The sequence below is a fragment of the Pleurodeles waltl genome, chromosome 12 (genome assembly GCF_031143425.1).
Source record: "Pleurodeles waltl isolate 20211129_DDA chromosome 12, aPleWal1.hap1.20221129, whole genome shotgun sequence".
Lineage (NCBI taxonomy): Eukaryota > Metazoa > Chordata > Amphibia > Caudata > Salamandridae > Pleurodeles > Pleurodeles waltl.
The window spans coordinates 388,677,732-388,692,738 of NC_090451.1; the positions used below are offsets into that span (position 1 = coordinate 388,677,732).

General features: G+C 45.8%; 1 protein-coding gene across 5 annotated transcripts in view; it reads right to left on the reverse strand.

The window, feature by feature from the left end:
• Positions 1 to 15,007, reverse strand: part of LOC138267638 (uncharacterized protein F13E9.13, mitochondrial-like) — a 98,162-nt gene that overhangs the window by 68,586 nt on the left and 14,569 nt on the right. For all 5 annotated transcript variants that reach the window (XM_069216751.1, XM_069216750.1, XM_069216754.1 and 2 more), the window contains exon 5: positions 10,920 to 11,070. In XM_069216751.1, coding sequence (XP_069072852.1) covers positions 10,920 to 11,070 — 151 coding nt within the window. The remainder of the gene's footprint in view (positions 1 to 10,919; positions 11,071 to 15,007) is intronic.

A 15,007-nucleotide genomic window follows, 5' to 3' on the forward strand; every position in this document is an offset into this window, starting at 1 on the left:
CCCCGGCCCTGGCGGTCCATGACCGCCAGGGTCGTAATGACCCCCTATGTCATCTCCTTTCATTCTTTCGGGGAGGCCTACCAACTGGAGCTGGTGGGGGTTGATGTCTTCAATCGATATGGTCAGTGGACAAGTGGTTTCCTCTACAGGTTGCTGGGTACCAACAGTTTTGGTCCTGGGTTTCCCCGTGGGTGCAATGAATTTCAGGCCCTGTGGAAAGTCCCCGGCTATCCCTAAGCGCGATGTGAAGAACACCGGCTACAACCTGCAACACAGGCCCAAGCAGTCCTCCAACTGTTCAGGCATAGGGTGAGAGCAGCCTGCTACAAGTCTTGTAGTTTATGCACTCATGTGTGATAAATTGACTGTGTACAGGGATTCACAGTATGTCCTCCACGATGCTACCCAGGGCAGATGGTTCCGTCAGTCTACTAGGCCCGGAGGCAGAGCCCAGCAGTGTAAGATATGTCCAAAAGGACCATGCCCTGGGCAGGGACGCAGGGTAGAGGAGGGGCCTCGGGCACTTAGCCTGTTTCGTCTTTTACCACCATAGGTTCTCCACAGTGGCAGGCAAAGTGGTGAAAGCTCTGTGTGACAGGGGTGCCCTGCCATGTTTTAAGGGCACAGGAGGGGGGGCAGGTGGGCCTGTCAACTTAACAGGGTGTCAAACTACAGGCAGTCTAGAAAGGGCTCAGAAAGGTCGGTAAATGTAAAGCATCCGGGGAGGAATCCGGTAGGCCGCCGGAAATCCCAGGCCGGTGGGGCATGCCCCTTGTGGGGAGTCGACAGCCGGCAGGCCCCCAGGCAGACCCAGGTCTGTGGACGTACATCATGGTAAGATCAGAAACTGGGGCAGTGATCTCAGGTCTGCCCGGGTGTCTCTATTACAGTCAGTGCTGGGACTCCTTAAATTGTCGAAGCCTCTCGCTATGCCCCTCCATCTCTGTGTCTCTCTCCCCGGGGGGCAGGCCAGCCGGTCCCTGAGGCACGCTCTTACCGCTGCAGCAAATGCAGTGTGAGCAGATTCAGGCCCAGGGGCAAGGGAAGAAGCCTGCAGAGCGATGCGGCCCAGCCTACGACCTGTCTCTCAGGCAGGACAGGGCAGCCCCTCCCACCCAGGCACTGCCCCCTGCCCACATTATCTTCTGCATTTGTCCAATTCGGCCTTCCCTGTGTTCATGGGGCTTGCCAAACTCCTCGCGGCTGCACAGCAGCTCAGTCCAGAAACAGTGTCTCATCCGTGCCCTCAGCGCTTTGTCACTCCAGCCGCTCTCTGAGCCTCGCACCATTGTTATAGCCACGTTGGGGCTCACAGCGAGTCCCCAGGGTCATCACCCAGCTATCTGGAGTGTCCGGGTGGGTTCCAGCTGTATCTCGTGGCTGGAAAGGGAGCATGAGGACAGGATTTATTTGGGCTAGGAGCCGAGCTCGTTCACTAAGCCTTCGCTGCGGCCGCCATCTTGGCCATGCCCCCCTCTAACTTCCTCTGTCCTTTATCTCTTTTTGAAAACTCCTGGCTTTGTCAATTTTAAGTGGGTACTGTTTAAAAACATCTGTGGGACACTAAGGACCTGATTTAAATCTCTGTCACAACCCTATCAGATAGCCCGTCCGCCGTATTAGGATCTCCATAGGGTATAATGTGATCGTAATATGGAGGGCGGAATATCCGTCACATTTACGATGGAGTATTCCCCTTTGCCAAGATACTAAATCAGGCCCCAAGCTTGGAGTGACGCCTCCACTTATTCTAATCATCACTGGAAGTAGTGTTTATGAGCGATGTGACACATATTATTATGATATATGCATTGATCTGAAAATTAAGTGGGGGCAGTAAGACATCGAAGCTTGTTTTTGTTCACACTGGAAGATTTGTGTTTGCATAAGTGTTTCATTTTAAGATATTTTATCTACACCTTTTCTTTTCATTTTGAATATATTACTGAAATCACATCCTTATTTGCACATCGGGAAGATAGGCTCCCTGGTATTAAAACAGTCTGCCTGCATCAGTCTGTCACATTTTGACTAATTTATTGGAGGGCTCCTGCCTCCTGTACTTGTGGTTGCTAAGTTGCTAAGTTTTGTGAAGGGCTACTGCTCCATGCGCTTATGGTTACTAAGGTGTGTTCCTCCTAAGGGATGACCCCATCCTATGTGAAAAACTGGCCTAGCAATGACAAAACAGCACGTCCTACCTTGGGGTGTGAAGTGGGTCTGGAAAGTGAAAAGCACATCAAGTTTATAAGAGGGTAATGCAGCAGTGTACAAAACATGTATGTAGAAAAACGTTTCCATTACTGTAGGAGCTGATGCTCACCTGGGGAGTAAGATAGGCCCTGACATAATGCAGGCAATCACTGACATATTGTGGTTTTTCCTTCCATAATTGGGCCCATCTCTAAAACACTGGTTAAATACTGGTGAAATTCCAGTTGCATGTTAGAATATCATTAGCAAAAATATTGTGTGACAAATATTGTGCCCTAAAGGTAATTTACAAATACACCTCTCCACTGTATGCAGAACTTCTCTTAGTGTCATGGGGCAATTTTTTTTAAAATATTTGTTAACGATATTTGGAAGACAGGATTTCAGTTAAGAGATTTTCGGGAAACATGATTTCTGATAACGGATATTCAGGAGACATAATTTCCGCTGGACAATATTTTTTATTATATTATGAGAACATGCCAAATATACCTTCCATAGGATTGTCATTCTTGGCACTTAATTATCAATCTTGATATCCAGTGGTAATGCTATGGCATGTAAGGCAAAATCTGTCGAAGTGTGGCAAGGTGATGTTTAAAAACTTAGGGGAAGACATATAGAAGATTTGTGACTTGCAAACCACTCACAAAGGATTTTGTGACCACAAAAACATGTTTGAAATGTAATGAAGTATATTTTAGAAATGCTCACTAAAATAGCAAAGTGAACCAAATAAATACTGAGGGCCTCGTTACGAGTTTGGCAGTCCACGGAGCGCCAAACTTGTGGCGGTGGTCGGACCGCCACACTCCTGGTGGTCCGACCACCAGATTATGATCCTGGCGGTCGGACCACCAGGAGACCACCGCCACCTCTGGGATCACGGATTCCAACATTGGCGGCAGTTGAAGTTGTGGTCTGCCACAGCGGTACCCATGGTGGCACTGCTGTGCTGATCACAACTTGACTTTCTGCCATCCTTTTCATGGCAGGGTCACCACCATAAAAAGGCTGGCAGAAAGCCAGTGCTGAGGGCCGCAGGGGGGCCAATGCACTGCCCATGACCATGTCTTGAGCAGTGCAGGCCCCCCCCTGCCAGCACTATCGGAATGCGTACTGTCTGCTCTGCAGACAGTGCACATTACGAGGATGCTAGTGTGCAATAGCATTGGCCTCAGCTCCCTACGAGAGCCGCGGCCAAAGCCGATGCGTCGTTTCCACTGGGCTGACTGGCGGAAACGTCGTGATACGACATTTTCACCGGTCAGCTTGGTGGAAACATCTTAATACGACAGGCAGACCGTGGCCTTGGCGGTGTGATGGTCGGACTGCCAAAGTCTTAATTAAGCTTGAATCTCTATTTCAGCTAAATTTACTAAAAGTGATTTCCTATTAGTGATTCATTAAGCTTATGTATAAATAAATAGTTGCAAAACCTTCATTTTGCACATGCAATTTACCCTGATGTCAACAATGTGGTAACTGAGTGCAAAATGCAAAAAAGTAGTATTTCTTTAACCTGAATACTTTATATACTTAATGCATTTTTAAAATAAACATTCTATGTTGTACAACAGTGGTTCCCAGCCTTTTGACGTCTGTGGACCTCCACTTTATCATTACCGGCACCCGGGGACCCCCAATGAATCATTAATGGGATTCGGTGACTCCCCACTAAGTCATTACTGAAAGCTGGGGACCTAATATGTTAATATTATTTAATTTTCTAAGCAGTTGCAGACCCCTGAAGAGGCTTTGTGGACCACCAGTGGTCCTCAGATCACAGGTTGGGAATCACTGTTGTACAACACTGGAAAATAGATGACAGAATATTAATATAAAGTAATATTGCAAGCAATGCTGAGTAGAAAGAAATAAGTATTACAGGTTTTCAATTGCGATAAAAAAAATAGACCTAACTTTTTTTATGCTGCAAGGAGTAAAGCACATATTTTCCAATCTAAAATCCAATTTTTTCTAAATTTAGTTTTCAAATATTTTTGAGACTAATGAATACTATTTTGTATTGTGAGCAGTTACGGATGTCTCTTAAAATGTTATTATTGTTATTTGTAACTATATTGTTGTACATATTGATGTAAAAAGGTTTTTTTAAAGAAGGAAAATCATTTACGCCTAAAAGATACACAGTATTTCAATAATAATCATATAGTACAAATATTATAATAACAATGACAACACCAAAATAATGAAACATTTTGTATTAATATATATTTATGTGCACGCACAATAGTTATAAATGAAAAAAGTATTATTGCCAGCTCTCGTATTTTATCGAAGGATAATACAAAATAAATAAATGTAAATCTTCATAATAATGACAAATAACAATAACAATAATGGAAAAAACTATTTAATGGTGTCCCCATCCTTTTGTGACTAAATATCTCACAGCAGATGTTGAACACTTTCAGCTCCCTGTTTGAAGCAATCAATCAATCAATCAATCAAACAATTTATAAAGCGCGCTACTCACCCGTTAGGGTCTCAAGGCGCTGGGGGGGTGAGCTATTGGTTGAATAGCCATGTCTTGAGGCATTTTCTGAAGGCCAGGAGGTCTTGGGTCTGGCGTAGTTGGAGCGGTACGGAGTTCCAGGTCTTGGCGGTGAGGTAAGAGAAGGATCTTTCTCCGGTGGTGGTGCGGTGAATGCGGGGAACGGAGGCGAGGGCGAGTCTGGCGGAGCGGAGCTGGCGGGCGGGGGTGTGGAAGGTGGGTTTGTCGTTGAGGTAGGCCAGACCTGTGTTGTGGAGGGCTTTGTGTGCGTGGGTGAGTAGTTTGAAGGTGATCCTCTTCGATACGGGTAGCCAGTGTAGCTCTCTGAGGTGGGCTGAGATGTGGTTGCGGCGTGGGACGTCAAGGATGAGTCGGGCGGAGGCGTTTTGGATACGCTGCATTTTCATTTATAGTTTGGCCATGGTTCCTGCATAGAGCCCGTTGCCAAAGTCCAGTCGGCTGCTGACTAGGGCGTGGGTGACTGTTTTTCTGGTTTCTACGGGAATCCACTTGAAGATCTTGCAGAGCATGCGGAGGGTGTTGTAGCAGGCAGAGGAGACTGCGTTGACCTGTTGAGTCATGCTGAGTGCTGAGTCAAGGATGATGCCCAGGTTCCGTACTTGGGTGGTCGGGGTGGGGGCGGCTCCAAGGAAGGTAGGCCACCAGGAGTCGTTCCAGGCAGAGAGGTTGCTGCCGGGGATGAGGACCTCTGTTTTGTCTGTGTTTAGCTTGAGGCGACTTGATTCCATTCAGTCGGCGATAGCGTGAAGTCCCTTGTGGAGGTTGTTTCTTGCTGTTGTGGGGTCTTTCGTGAGGCAGATAATCAGCTGGGTGCCGTCTGCGTAGGATAGTATGATTATGGGGTGGGATGGTGCGATGTTGGCGAGGGGAGCCATGTAAACGTTGAAAAGTGTTGGGCTGTGGGGGGATCCTTGAGGGACACCACAGACAGTTTTGGAGGATTCGGACAGGTAGGGCGGAAGGTGGACTCTCTGGGTTCTGCCAGAGAGGAAAGAGGAGATCCAGTCGAGGGCCTTGCCGTGGATCCCGGTGTTGTGGAGATGTGTTCGAAGGGTGTGGTGACAGACGGTGTTAAAAGCTGCAGAAAGGTCCAAGAGGATGAGAGCTGCGGTTTTGCCTTTGTCGAGCATGGTCCTGATGTCATCTGTGGCAGCAATGAGTGCGGTCTCCGTGTTGTGGTTCTTGTGAAATCCGGATTGGGAGGTATCGAGCGCTTTGCTGTCTTCCAGTGAGTCGGAAAGTTGGCTATTCACGATTTTTTCGATGACCTTCGCTGGGAAGGGGAGGAGGGAAATATGAAGCACACTGCATCTCTCCTGAAAATCTATGCTTCTTTGGCCTTTGGCCGCAATTTCCTTGCCGATCCTAGTGAAGTTAGTAAAACTTAAAGTACAGTGGTGACTTGAACTAATCCACGGGCCACATCACAACTCTAATGTCCCATTTCCACCTGCAAGTCTACTGTGCATTTTGACAACAGAAATGTAGCATTTTAAGATAACTAAACCAGTGGCGGCCCGTCCTTTAGGGCGGAGGGGCCTCGCCCACCCACCTTTTGCCCTTCATGGACAGTGTCTGTCAGGCTAAACAAAGGTCAGCCTGACAGACACTCTCAATGTTCAGCTCAGGCAGCCAGGAGCAAACATGCCCGATTTGTGCACACTCCTGGCTGCCTGAGCTGAACTTTGCTGGGCTGAGGAGGTCACAGCTCCTATGGGCGTGACCTCCTCAGCTCAGCAAAGGTGCCTCGAGGCCCTCCCCTGGATGACGAGGAAAGCATCACCAATTGACACTCTCCCTGGGTGCTTCAGTTTAAGCCCTGAAGTGCCCAGGGCGAGTGTCAACCAGTGACACTTCGTCACAGAGTGGGGTGGGGTCAGCAGTCTCACTGAAGGCAGCAGTCGCAACCCTCCTGGGACCTGGAGGCGGAAGGTAAGTGTGTGTGTGTATGTGTGTGAAGTTTTAAATTGAATGTTTGGTGCGCGCATGCATGTTTGAGTGTTATGAGTGTTGTTAATGGATGTGGGTGCGTGCATGTGTGTGCGAAAGAATGAGTGTGTGTGATCTTTTAATAATGAATGTTTGGTGCGTGCGTGGGTGCATGTTTGAATGGTATGAGTGTTGTTAATGGATGTGCGTGCATGCGTGCTTGTCTGTGTGTGTGTGTGAAAGAATGAGAGTGTGAGTGTGTGTGTGTGTGTGTGTGTGTGTGTGTGTGTGTGTGTGTGTGTGTGTGTGTCCGTGTCCCTCCCTCCTAAAGCTGCCGGCCACCACTGAACTAAACCAATTTATATGTTCAGTCAGTTGGCAATGTCTGAGTCTTTGTGATTTACCTTTTTTTTGCATGGTTGCGCATAAAGAACTTCACTTATGGTCTCCATGTTGCTACTGAAATATTGAAAGCTTTCTTTAATGGTATCAAGTACTGTTTTATAGTATTCTTTGATTTCATCAGACAACTCACCTACTTTTGACAATGCATTCTTTAAGACCTTAAACTGTTTATAAGCTACCAACATAGATTTTTTAAGTTTTTATAATTTCTTCTGGAGTCAGTATGTTGATGCAACAATTATTGCAAGCATAAAATCTGACACTTATGGGTTCAGATTTTATTGCATGGGAAAAGTATTGCAGATTCCGAGCTTTTGGGAAATAGCATGCAGATGTTGACGCTTTTTTTATATAGATGCCATGAATGTAGGCCTTGAAGGCCTCCCAAAGTGTGTCTTTGTCACCCACGGAGCTCTCATTTAGCTTAAAATACTTGTTGATGGCAACCAAAACACTGCTGTGGAAAAAGTCATCTCGAAATTCAGATCCATGTAATCTCCAGATGTAAAACTGAGGTGCAGAGGTTGGCTGATGGGAAGAGATTTTGATGCTTACTGCACCAAAGTCTGCATGCTACATTCCAGCAGGTGTGACCTGTCTAAATTTCTTCTTGCATTACTCTTGCTGCTTCTTTCTCAAATGGAGAATGTCTGTTAAAAAAGTGTTCTAGAATAATACTGATAGAAAAAGTAATATATTTTTTTATATCTTTTTTACCGTCACTATCTATGGGGGAATTCCAACATGGACAGTGACGGTCATTCTTACCACACTGTGATCTTTTTTCTGTTTTGCAATTCTTTATTGAGCAAAGAACTGAAACAGACAAAACAACAGGCTGAGAAAACAAGCAGTGACGGATATAGCAGTAAAAATCAAGTTATAGCAATACAGTGACACCCACTGTGAATATGCGTGGGAGTCTGTTTCTGGGGAGGGTGGGGTAGGTGACGACCTAGAGAAGGAGGGGGGATAGGGTATGGGGACAGTGAGACATGGCCCCAGTGCAGTGAGAGAGAGGGAGGGGTCATTGTGCAAATGACCTGTCAGCGACTGTATACCGATGTTTCTCCACGGATCAGTCTGGGCAATGAGGGATTGCACAGTGAGCCAGCGGGACGAGGGCATGACAAAATGAGGGTAGAGCATGTCTGCGGAATTACAGCAGGGCCCTATACGACGCAGTAGGGGGAGAGGAAAGGACTAAGAAGACGAGACATCCTGCAGGATAATAACAGAAAGGGACCTGGAGAAATATGGTGTGGATGCGCGGGGATGAGGATAAGAAGGGGAGGGACTGCCGTGCAGGTAATAGGTAGAGGGAGGTGACAGAGGGAGGGAGTGAGGGTGGTCAGGGTGAATGTGAGGTGGTCAGATTTGGACAGGGAAATAAAGGTCAGGTGGTTGTGTACAGTAGCATTCAACCCCGGTAGACTGTAGGAAGTGGGTCCAGGTTTGTAGGAAGACATCCACTTTGTCTTGTAGATTGTAAATGGTGCGTTTATAGGTTGGCGTTTGGTACACTGCCCTAAGCCATTCATCGTGAGTGGGGAAAGTTGGGGAGCACCAGTGATGGAGTATGCAGAGTTTGGCTGTAAAGAGTGCTGTGTGAAGTAGGCGGGGTTGCAGGCGGGTCATATCACAGGGGTTCACGAGCTCATGAAGAAAGATCAGGGAGCATGATAGAGGGGTCTGGAGAGGAAGAGTCTCACAGAGTGACCTTACAACCACCTCACAGTAGGGCATGATAAAAGGACAGTCACAAATTATATGTACCTGGTCGCAGTGGGCACTAGGACAACCCCAACACTGTGCATGGGATAGAAGACCCACTGCTCTCAGCTTGACAGGCATACAGTATCATGGAGTGTTTTGAACAGGCAGAATGTCATTTGTGCTTCCCTAACTCCAGGACCACGAGCCTCTATAAGTTCTGCCCAATCTTCCATGTCAAATTCTGTTTGAAGTTTAACTTGCCAAGAGATGCGGAGTGTGTTCAAGAGGGGTTGGGAGAAGAGATGACGAACCAGAAGGGCGTGAATGCCTGTGGGATCGTCCCCACAATCTAAGACAGGTGAGCAAAGGGGAAGGCGGTAAGGACCATGGACGAGGCTCCATGCTTTGGTTAAGACAATGCTGCATTTGTATGATGGTAGATGGAAGATTATCATTGCAGTCCTGAAGAAGGAAAGAATGCTGGTGGAGGAACAGGTGAATTATCAAACTGACTTTGTTAAGTCAATATCATGTCTTGTTCTGCAGATTTTGTTTATGGAAATGTAACTAATGTAATTGGATTTACAGAGAGAGTGAGTGGAATGAAGCAGTGTTTAGTAGTTTGGAAGAATGTCCTGCTTTCATTGTAGACTGGTGTTATTATCAAGATAACAGTCAGACAACCGTTAGGAAGTGTTTTCCAGGCTTGTCATGCTGATTTCATTGTAGTGAGGTCTGCAGGAGACAGTGTTCTGCACAATGCATGCTCGGCTGAACTACAGATACTCAGCTATGGTCACAATCAGGGGTGTTCCTGAGGAAGGTCACGATAGAAGGCCATGCCAACAATAAGGTAGTCAAAATGTTCCCAAAACTGCAATGTTTAAGGAACAGAAGCTATGCTGGTGATATGGCAGTCGAATAGCACTTTTGTATTACTGTTTGATGTGTGCACCCATGCCTGGGTTTATGAGAAGCACAAATCTAGCAAGAGAGTATCATAAAGTGATCCCAGGTATACAATACAGGATAATTTACAAGAAGCAAGATAGTATAAGGAGGGGTGGCTCCTTTCGTTTAGAGGTTCGATGTTCTCTAGTGGCATGGGTCTTCAGATCCTTTCTGGCTTGAAAGCGGGTTGGAGGAGTGCTAGTATTAGCAGGGACAGTTGTTCCTCTTCGGCAAGCACAGACAGACAAGCCCAGCCTTCTATTTTTCATGCCTTTGATCCAGACACATAGTCGTGACCCACAGTGGTCGTAGGAGCCTCTGAATACAACTTCGAACTCTGTAGTAAGTGTTTGTGAAACTTTGCTGCATGGGTCAGTGCCCTTTATTACCTTTTTCAAAATGGCACGCATGATATTATTGTTGGTGCACAGAACGTAAGAACTTTCTACAACAAGGGTGTACCCCACATCTACCAAAAATCCTATGGTTTAGCACATTATAATGCATTACCTCATCAAAGGTGACAAGATTCTACCAAATGGTCCTGAGAATTAAGCCTTGTACCCAACAGTAAAAACCACCCTGGTGCCACAGAGCGTGGATGTGACCACACTGACTGCAGACTGTAAGACTGAGAGCGAGCCCTGCAAGATGTGAGCTCTCTCTAATGCTCACGCCAGTGCTGGGACTACAGCATCTGTGAAACATCATTTGGTCCACCTTCACCAGCAGTTAGCGAACGCAGAACTATTCACATGGTCTAAATTTCTTTGGATGTTGACATCAGCAAAAAGCCTAGAACTTGAGCAGCTACCCCAACAATAAGTTAAATGACAGAGGAAAACCTTATGAGACTACTTAATGCCAACCAGTGTAGAGTCCATATTGAACATTAAGTTTTGGCCTGACCTTTATTTGCACTGGGTTGATTTATTATTCCAACTCCACTTCTGACCACTACTGTTCAAGAGAAAACAATGTTAATCCAAGTTTGAAGTATGAGTGTTGAAATTATAAGAGTGCACCTATCTCTTATATTTAATATTTTCATTTGTTCTTCAACTGGCATTATTGGGGGCCTTTTCTTTGGAGACAGGCTGATGACTGGGCAATATATCACATAGAATGACAAGGGGATAGAAAAAAAAAGAACAAAAATTCTTACCTATGTTTCTTTTTAATATCGGCAAAAATCTGAACATGTTCTGCTCCAATATGCCTACGATATCTGAGAAGGTCACCAGCACAGGCATTGACAAGGCCTTCATCTGCAACATGGGAGAAGATGAAGCCCTCTGCACGGATGAAATCCAGACCTAACAATGAAGAGGTCAAATAATTTAAATTCTAAACAAGTATAAACTAGAGTTCTAACTTCTATTTAAAAAAGTACATTTGATTGATTCTGAAAGCATGTATTCACACATGTGCTGGCTTCCTCTAGTTTAAGCATAATTTTTTAAGGAGAAAAAATGCTGCATGCTCAACTTTCATACATATATTTTGACTATACCAGGTGACGGTTTTCAGATTCATATTTAGGAAAGCACGGTCATAAACATATGTGTTTTATTTTGCATGTATTGTAAACATATGAACAACATGAGAATTTCAATTGGAAAGATGTGTTAGGACTGTAAGTATCCAAAATGGCTCGCTATGGCTTTGCTGTGTTGTTTCCTATAAGGTCTATGTCTTTTTTTTTGTTTTAACCCCAGTGAGCATGACAATGTGCAGGTTCTCCCTGTTGAACACCGTGAGACATGAAAACGTGAGACATGAGAGCGGTGTTCTGAGGTCGAGGTAGCATCCTATGTGCACCCCTCATTTGGTGATTAGTTACTGCCCTTTTAACCCAGGCTTTGTAGACCTTGCAGTGATAACAGCATGACCTATAGTGAAGGGACATGGCTTTTTACATGCGTCCTCCTCTAAGTAAAGTTTCCTACTTTACGCTCGTTTCTCTTACCCTTTGCTTCCAAATGTGTAGAACACACAGACAGTCTGTTTATCTACTGTGTGGAGTCTGTATGCATGTCTATGAGAGTACCTGGTGGAGTGCATTTTGGCTCCTTTTAATTTGGCAATCTAAGATGGATGAGGGCTATGTGCGAAACTGTCCACTCCATTGTGGACCTGTAAAGGGATACAGTGCTTTAGTGGAAGGGTGTCAGGCTTAAAGCCACTATAGTTTCCACAATGGTTCTGCCAGCCAGTGTGATCTCAACCTCCCTTCATTTTCCTGTCATATCTTATATTTCTGTGAGGTGTGGACAGTTTTCTAAGACTGAACATACATTGTACCCAGGTTTGGCAGAACCAGTTCAAAAGAGGCCCCTGTTGTCCATGGTCTTGGCCATGGTCTTAGCATGAGCTGATCATGCATTGGCCATGTTTTCTATGATTTGAGGATCCTCCAGGATATGAAGGCTGCAGGAGAACTGATTGCTCAGCTCTAAACACAAAAAACGCCCTCCTGATAAGCAAACTGTTCCCATATTTATCTCCATCTCTAAGCAGAGTTGTACTCCAGTACAGCAGAGGGACTTTTTGTCCAGGGGCAGCACTCTACTGATGACTGCCTTTCTCTTCAGGCTGGAGAAAAGAATCTAAAGAGGAAAATGCTTGCCTGACAGGATCTGCACAGCCCAGCTGTACTGAGCAGACATGTGAGAACCAATGTGGAACAATGCTGCATGAAGCTCGCTCACTCAGGTGCTTGAGGACATCACAAAAGATCATCTGCAAGTATCACCGAGGGCCCAGGGGCATAACTGGTGCTGTTAAGACTGAACTTTACCCTTTTACTTAACCCTGTCTGTGATGCATATAAACATAAGACACCTAGTTACCGCCATGTGCAGTGAACATTACCTGAGAATTGCCTCAGTTTAATCCCTTGGAATGGGGATTCAACCTCTAAGGCAAAAGGTAGACTCAATGTACCACGTGAAAATGTGTCAGCTTCAATCACGCATTACTAGAGATTCCCCTCACTAAGGTACATGCCTTCTTCCAATCACTATCTGTAAGGGGTTTTCCTGGATCTTCATCCCAGCCGCGCCTGGCCTCCAACTGGGCCACTGGTTGACCTCGCCGCAATGCACTATATAACTTTGTGATTAGCACTTGGGTAGCTCTGCCATTGAGTAAGACCTCCAGCATGAGAGTAGGCAGGGGGGTCTGGGGGATGCTAGGCCAGATTTTGCTGGTTGTTTTTGTAAGTTTGACAAACTGTAGGAATTAACCAGGTCCCACCCCAAACTCGTCTCGTGCCTCCCGAACTTGATACACTGTTCAGGTCCCCCAGTGTTTCACAGCAACCCTCAATCAATACTGACATGGACATGACTTTCTTGATTTGAAAAAAGGGCCTCAACCTCCACAGCGGTAAGCTACAGAAAATGGGGCCAAGTGTAGGACTCGACAGACCACTGATCCCCATGTGCGTGCTGCACTATGTATGGTTACTGTGTATGCACTTGAGCTTTTGCAATGAGGCAGTGTGGCAGTTCAGCCTCATTCACCATAACTGTCAATAGTCTCTTCTCCCCATTATGGCCTTCAGCGCACCAGTCTATGGCATGCTTCAACTGAGACGCCATATAGTACAATTCTATGAACGGAAGTCCAAGTCCCCCTTCTTCTATATCTAATTTAAAGACCCAGAGCGCCACCCTACTGCGTTTGCTAGCCCAAACCAGGGCCACCAGAATGCTGTCAAATTTCCTAAATGTGGAATGATCACTAGGACACTGCGTGTTCTGTAGCACATAAATGCAGCAGGGTGGGAATACCATTTTGGAAGTCGCCACCCTACCAGTGACCAATAACTGGAATTTACTCCAGAAAGCTAACATGGTTTCCATGCCCGCCAGGACTCATCCCATATTGTATCTATACTGCTTATCGGTTGTATGTGCCACCTGTATACCTGGGGAGTGGAAATGTTTGGTTTCCCAGCACAGGCCCAAGTCAGGGAGGGGAACCCAGATACCTCCGCTCATCTCGCAGTAGGGAAAACCAAGGACTTACCCACGTTCATGCTAACGCCCGATAGCTTCTTAAAGGTACGCAGGGCGACCAGCAGCAGCGGCACTGCCTGCATTGGGTTCCACAGATATATCAAGGCATCATCCGTGCAGAGAGACACTATATCTTCGGGGTCTCCCACTTGTATCCCGGAAGTCCTGCAGAGCAGCCTGCAGATATTGCACCAATGGTTCCATAGCCAGAGTAAACTACAGTGGAGACAGGAGGCATCCGTGTCTAATCCCCAGCTGTCTCTCAATCTTGTCAGAAACTATCAAGCAGTTGTCACATTTGAAACCCCAGTCTGTTATTTCCAGCTTTAACTTTGAAGAAGATGATTACTAAGTCTGTGCCCAGAGACTTATGAAAATCCTTTGCACAGCAAAATATCAATTCTGACTGATGGCTTACAATTTAGAGGTCTGGGAAATATTGTGTGCCTTCACCCAGGGATTCTGGTATACAGGCCACAGAATTGTTTATAGTCCCACTCTGATTGGCCTCTGGGCCACTGAACTTTTATAGTCTCTGCCCAGTCACTGGATTTTACCCAATTCCCCTATAAGTGACTTCAGCAGACTTTCAGGTGTCAATGGGCTTTTCTGGCCATTTTGAGTGAGTTATGGGGAATGATTTGGACCTAAGTGGTTTCATGACAAAAAAATTACTTTCCTGATGTAACAATATTTCTGTTGGATACACTATCTACCAGCAGATGTCTCCCCCAGGTGCCAGACTGGTCCAGAAAACTTTTCTCCATAGATCATTCTCAAAGGTAGGGGGCACCAGCTCTGTTCGATGCTGGTAGTGATGTCCCTGTGGCATCGCCGACTACCTACAGCACTCACACTATCATGCCAACATCAGTTTCTCATCCATTTTTTAGGTGCCATTGAGGCAGCAACATGAGATTGACATTGTCTGAGATATGTTGTGCAACAACGGAAACCGGAATCTTATTATTTCAGGCCCATAACCATCCATCAACTTGGATGTGGGAAGGATTGATGAGGAATCTGAAGGTAAATATCAGAAATATCATTATCAAAGGTAAGTTACTTTTTCTTGTAACAGATACTTCAAGCTGCAGTTTCCTCACCTCTCCGAAGCACTGCTCATCTCCAGGATGGATGGCCCTGATGGGTAAATACCAGTAAATACTGTAGCACAGATTGTGCAGATACAATGAGCAATAATGCCCTATGGTGGATCTTTATGAGC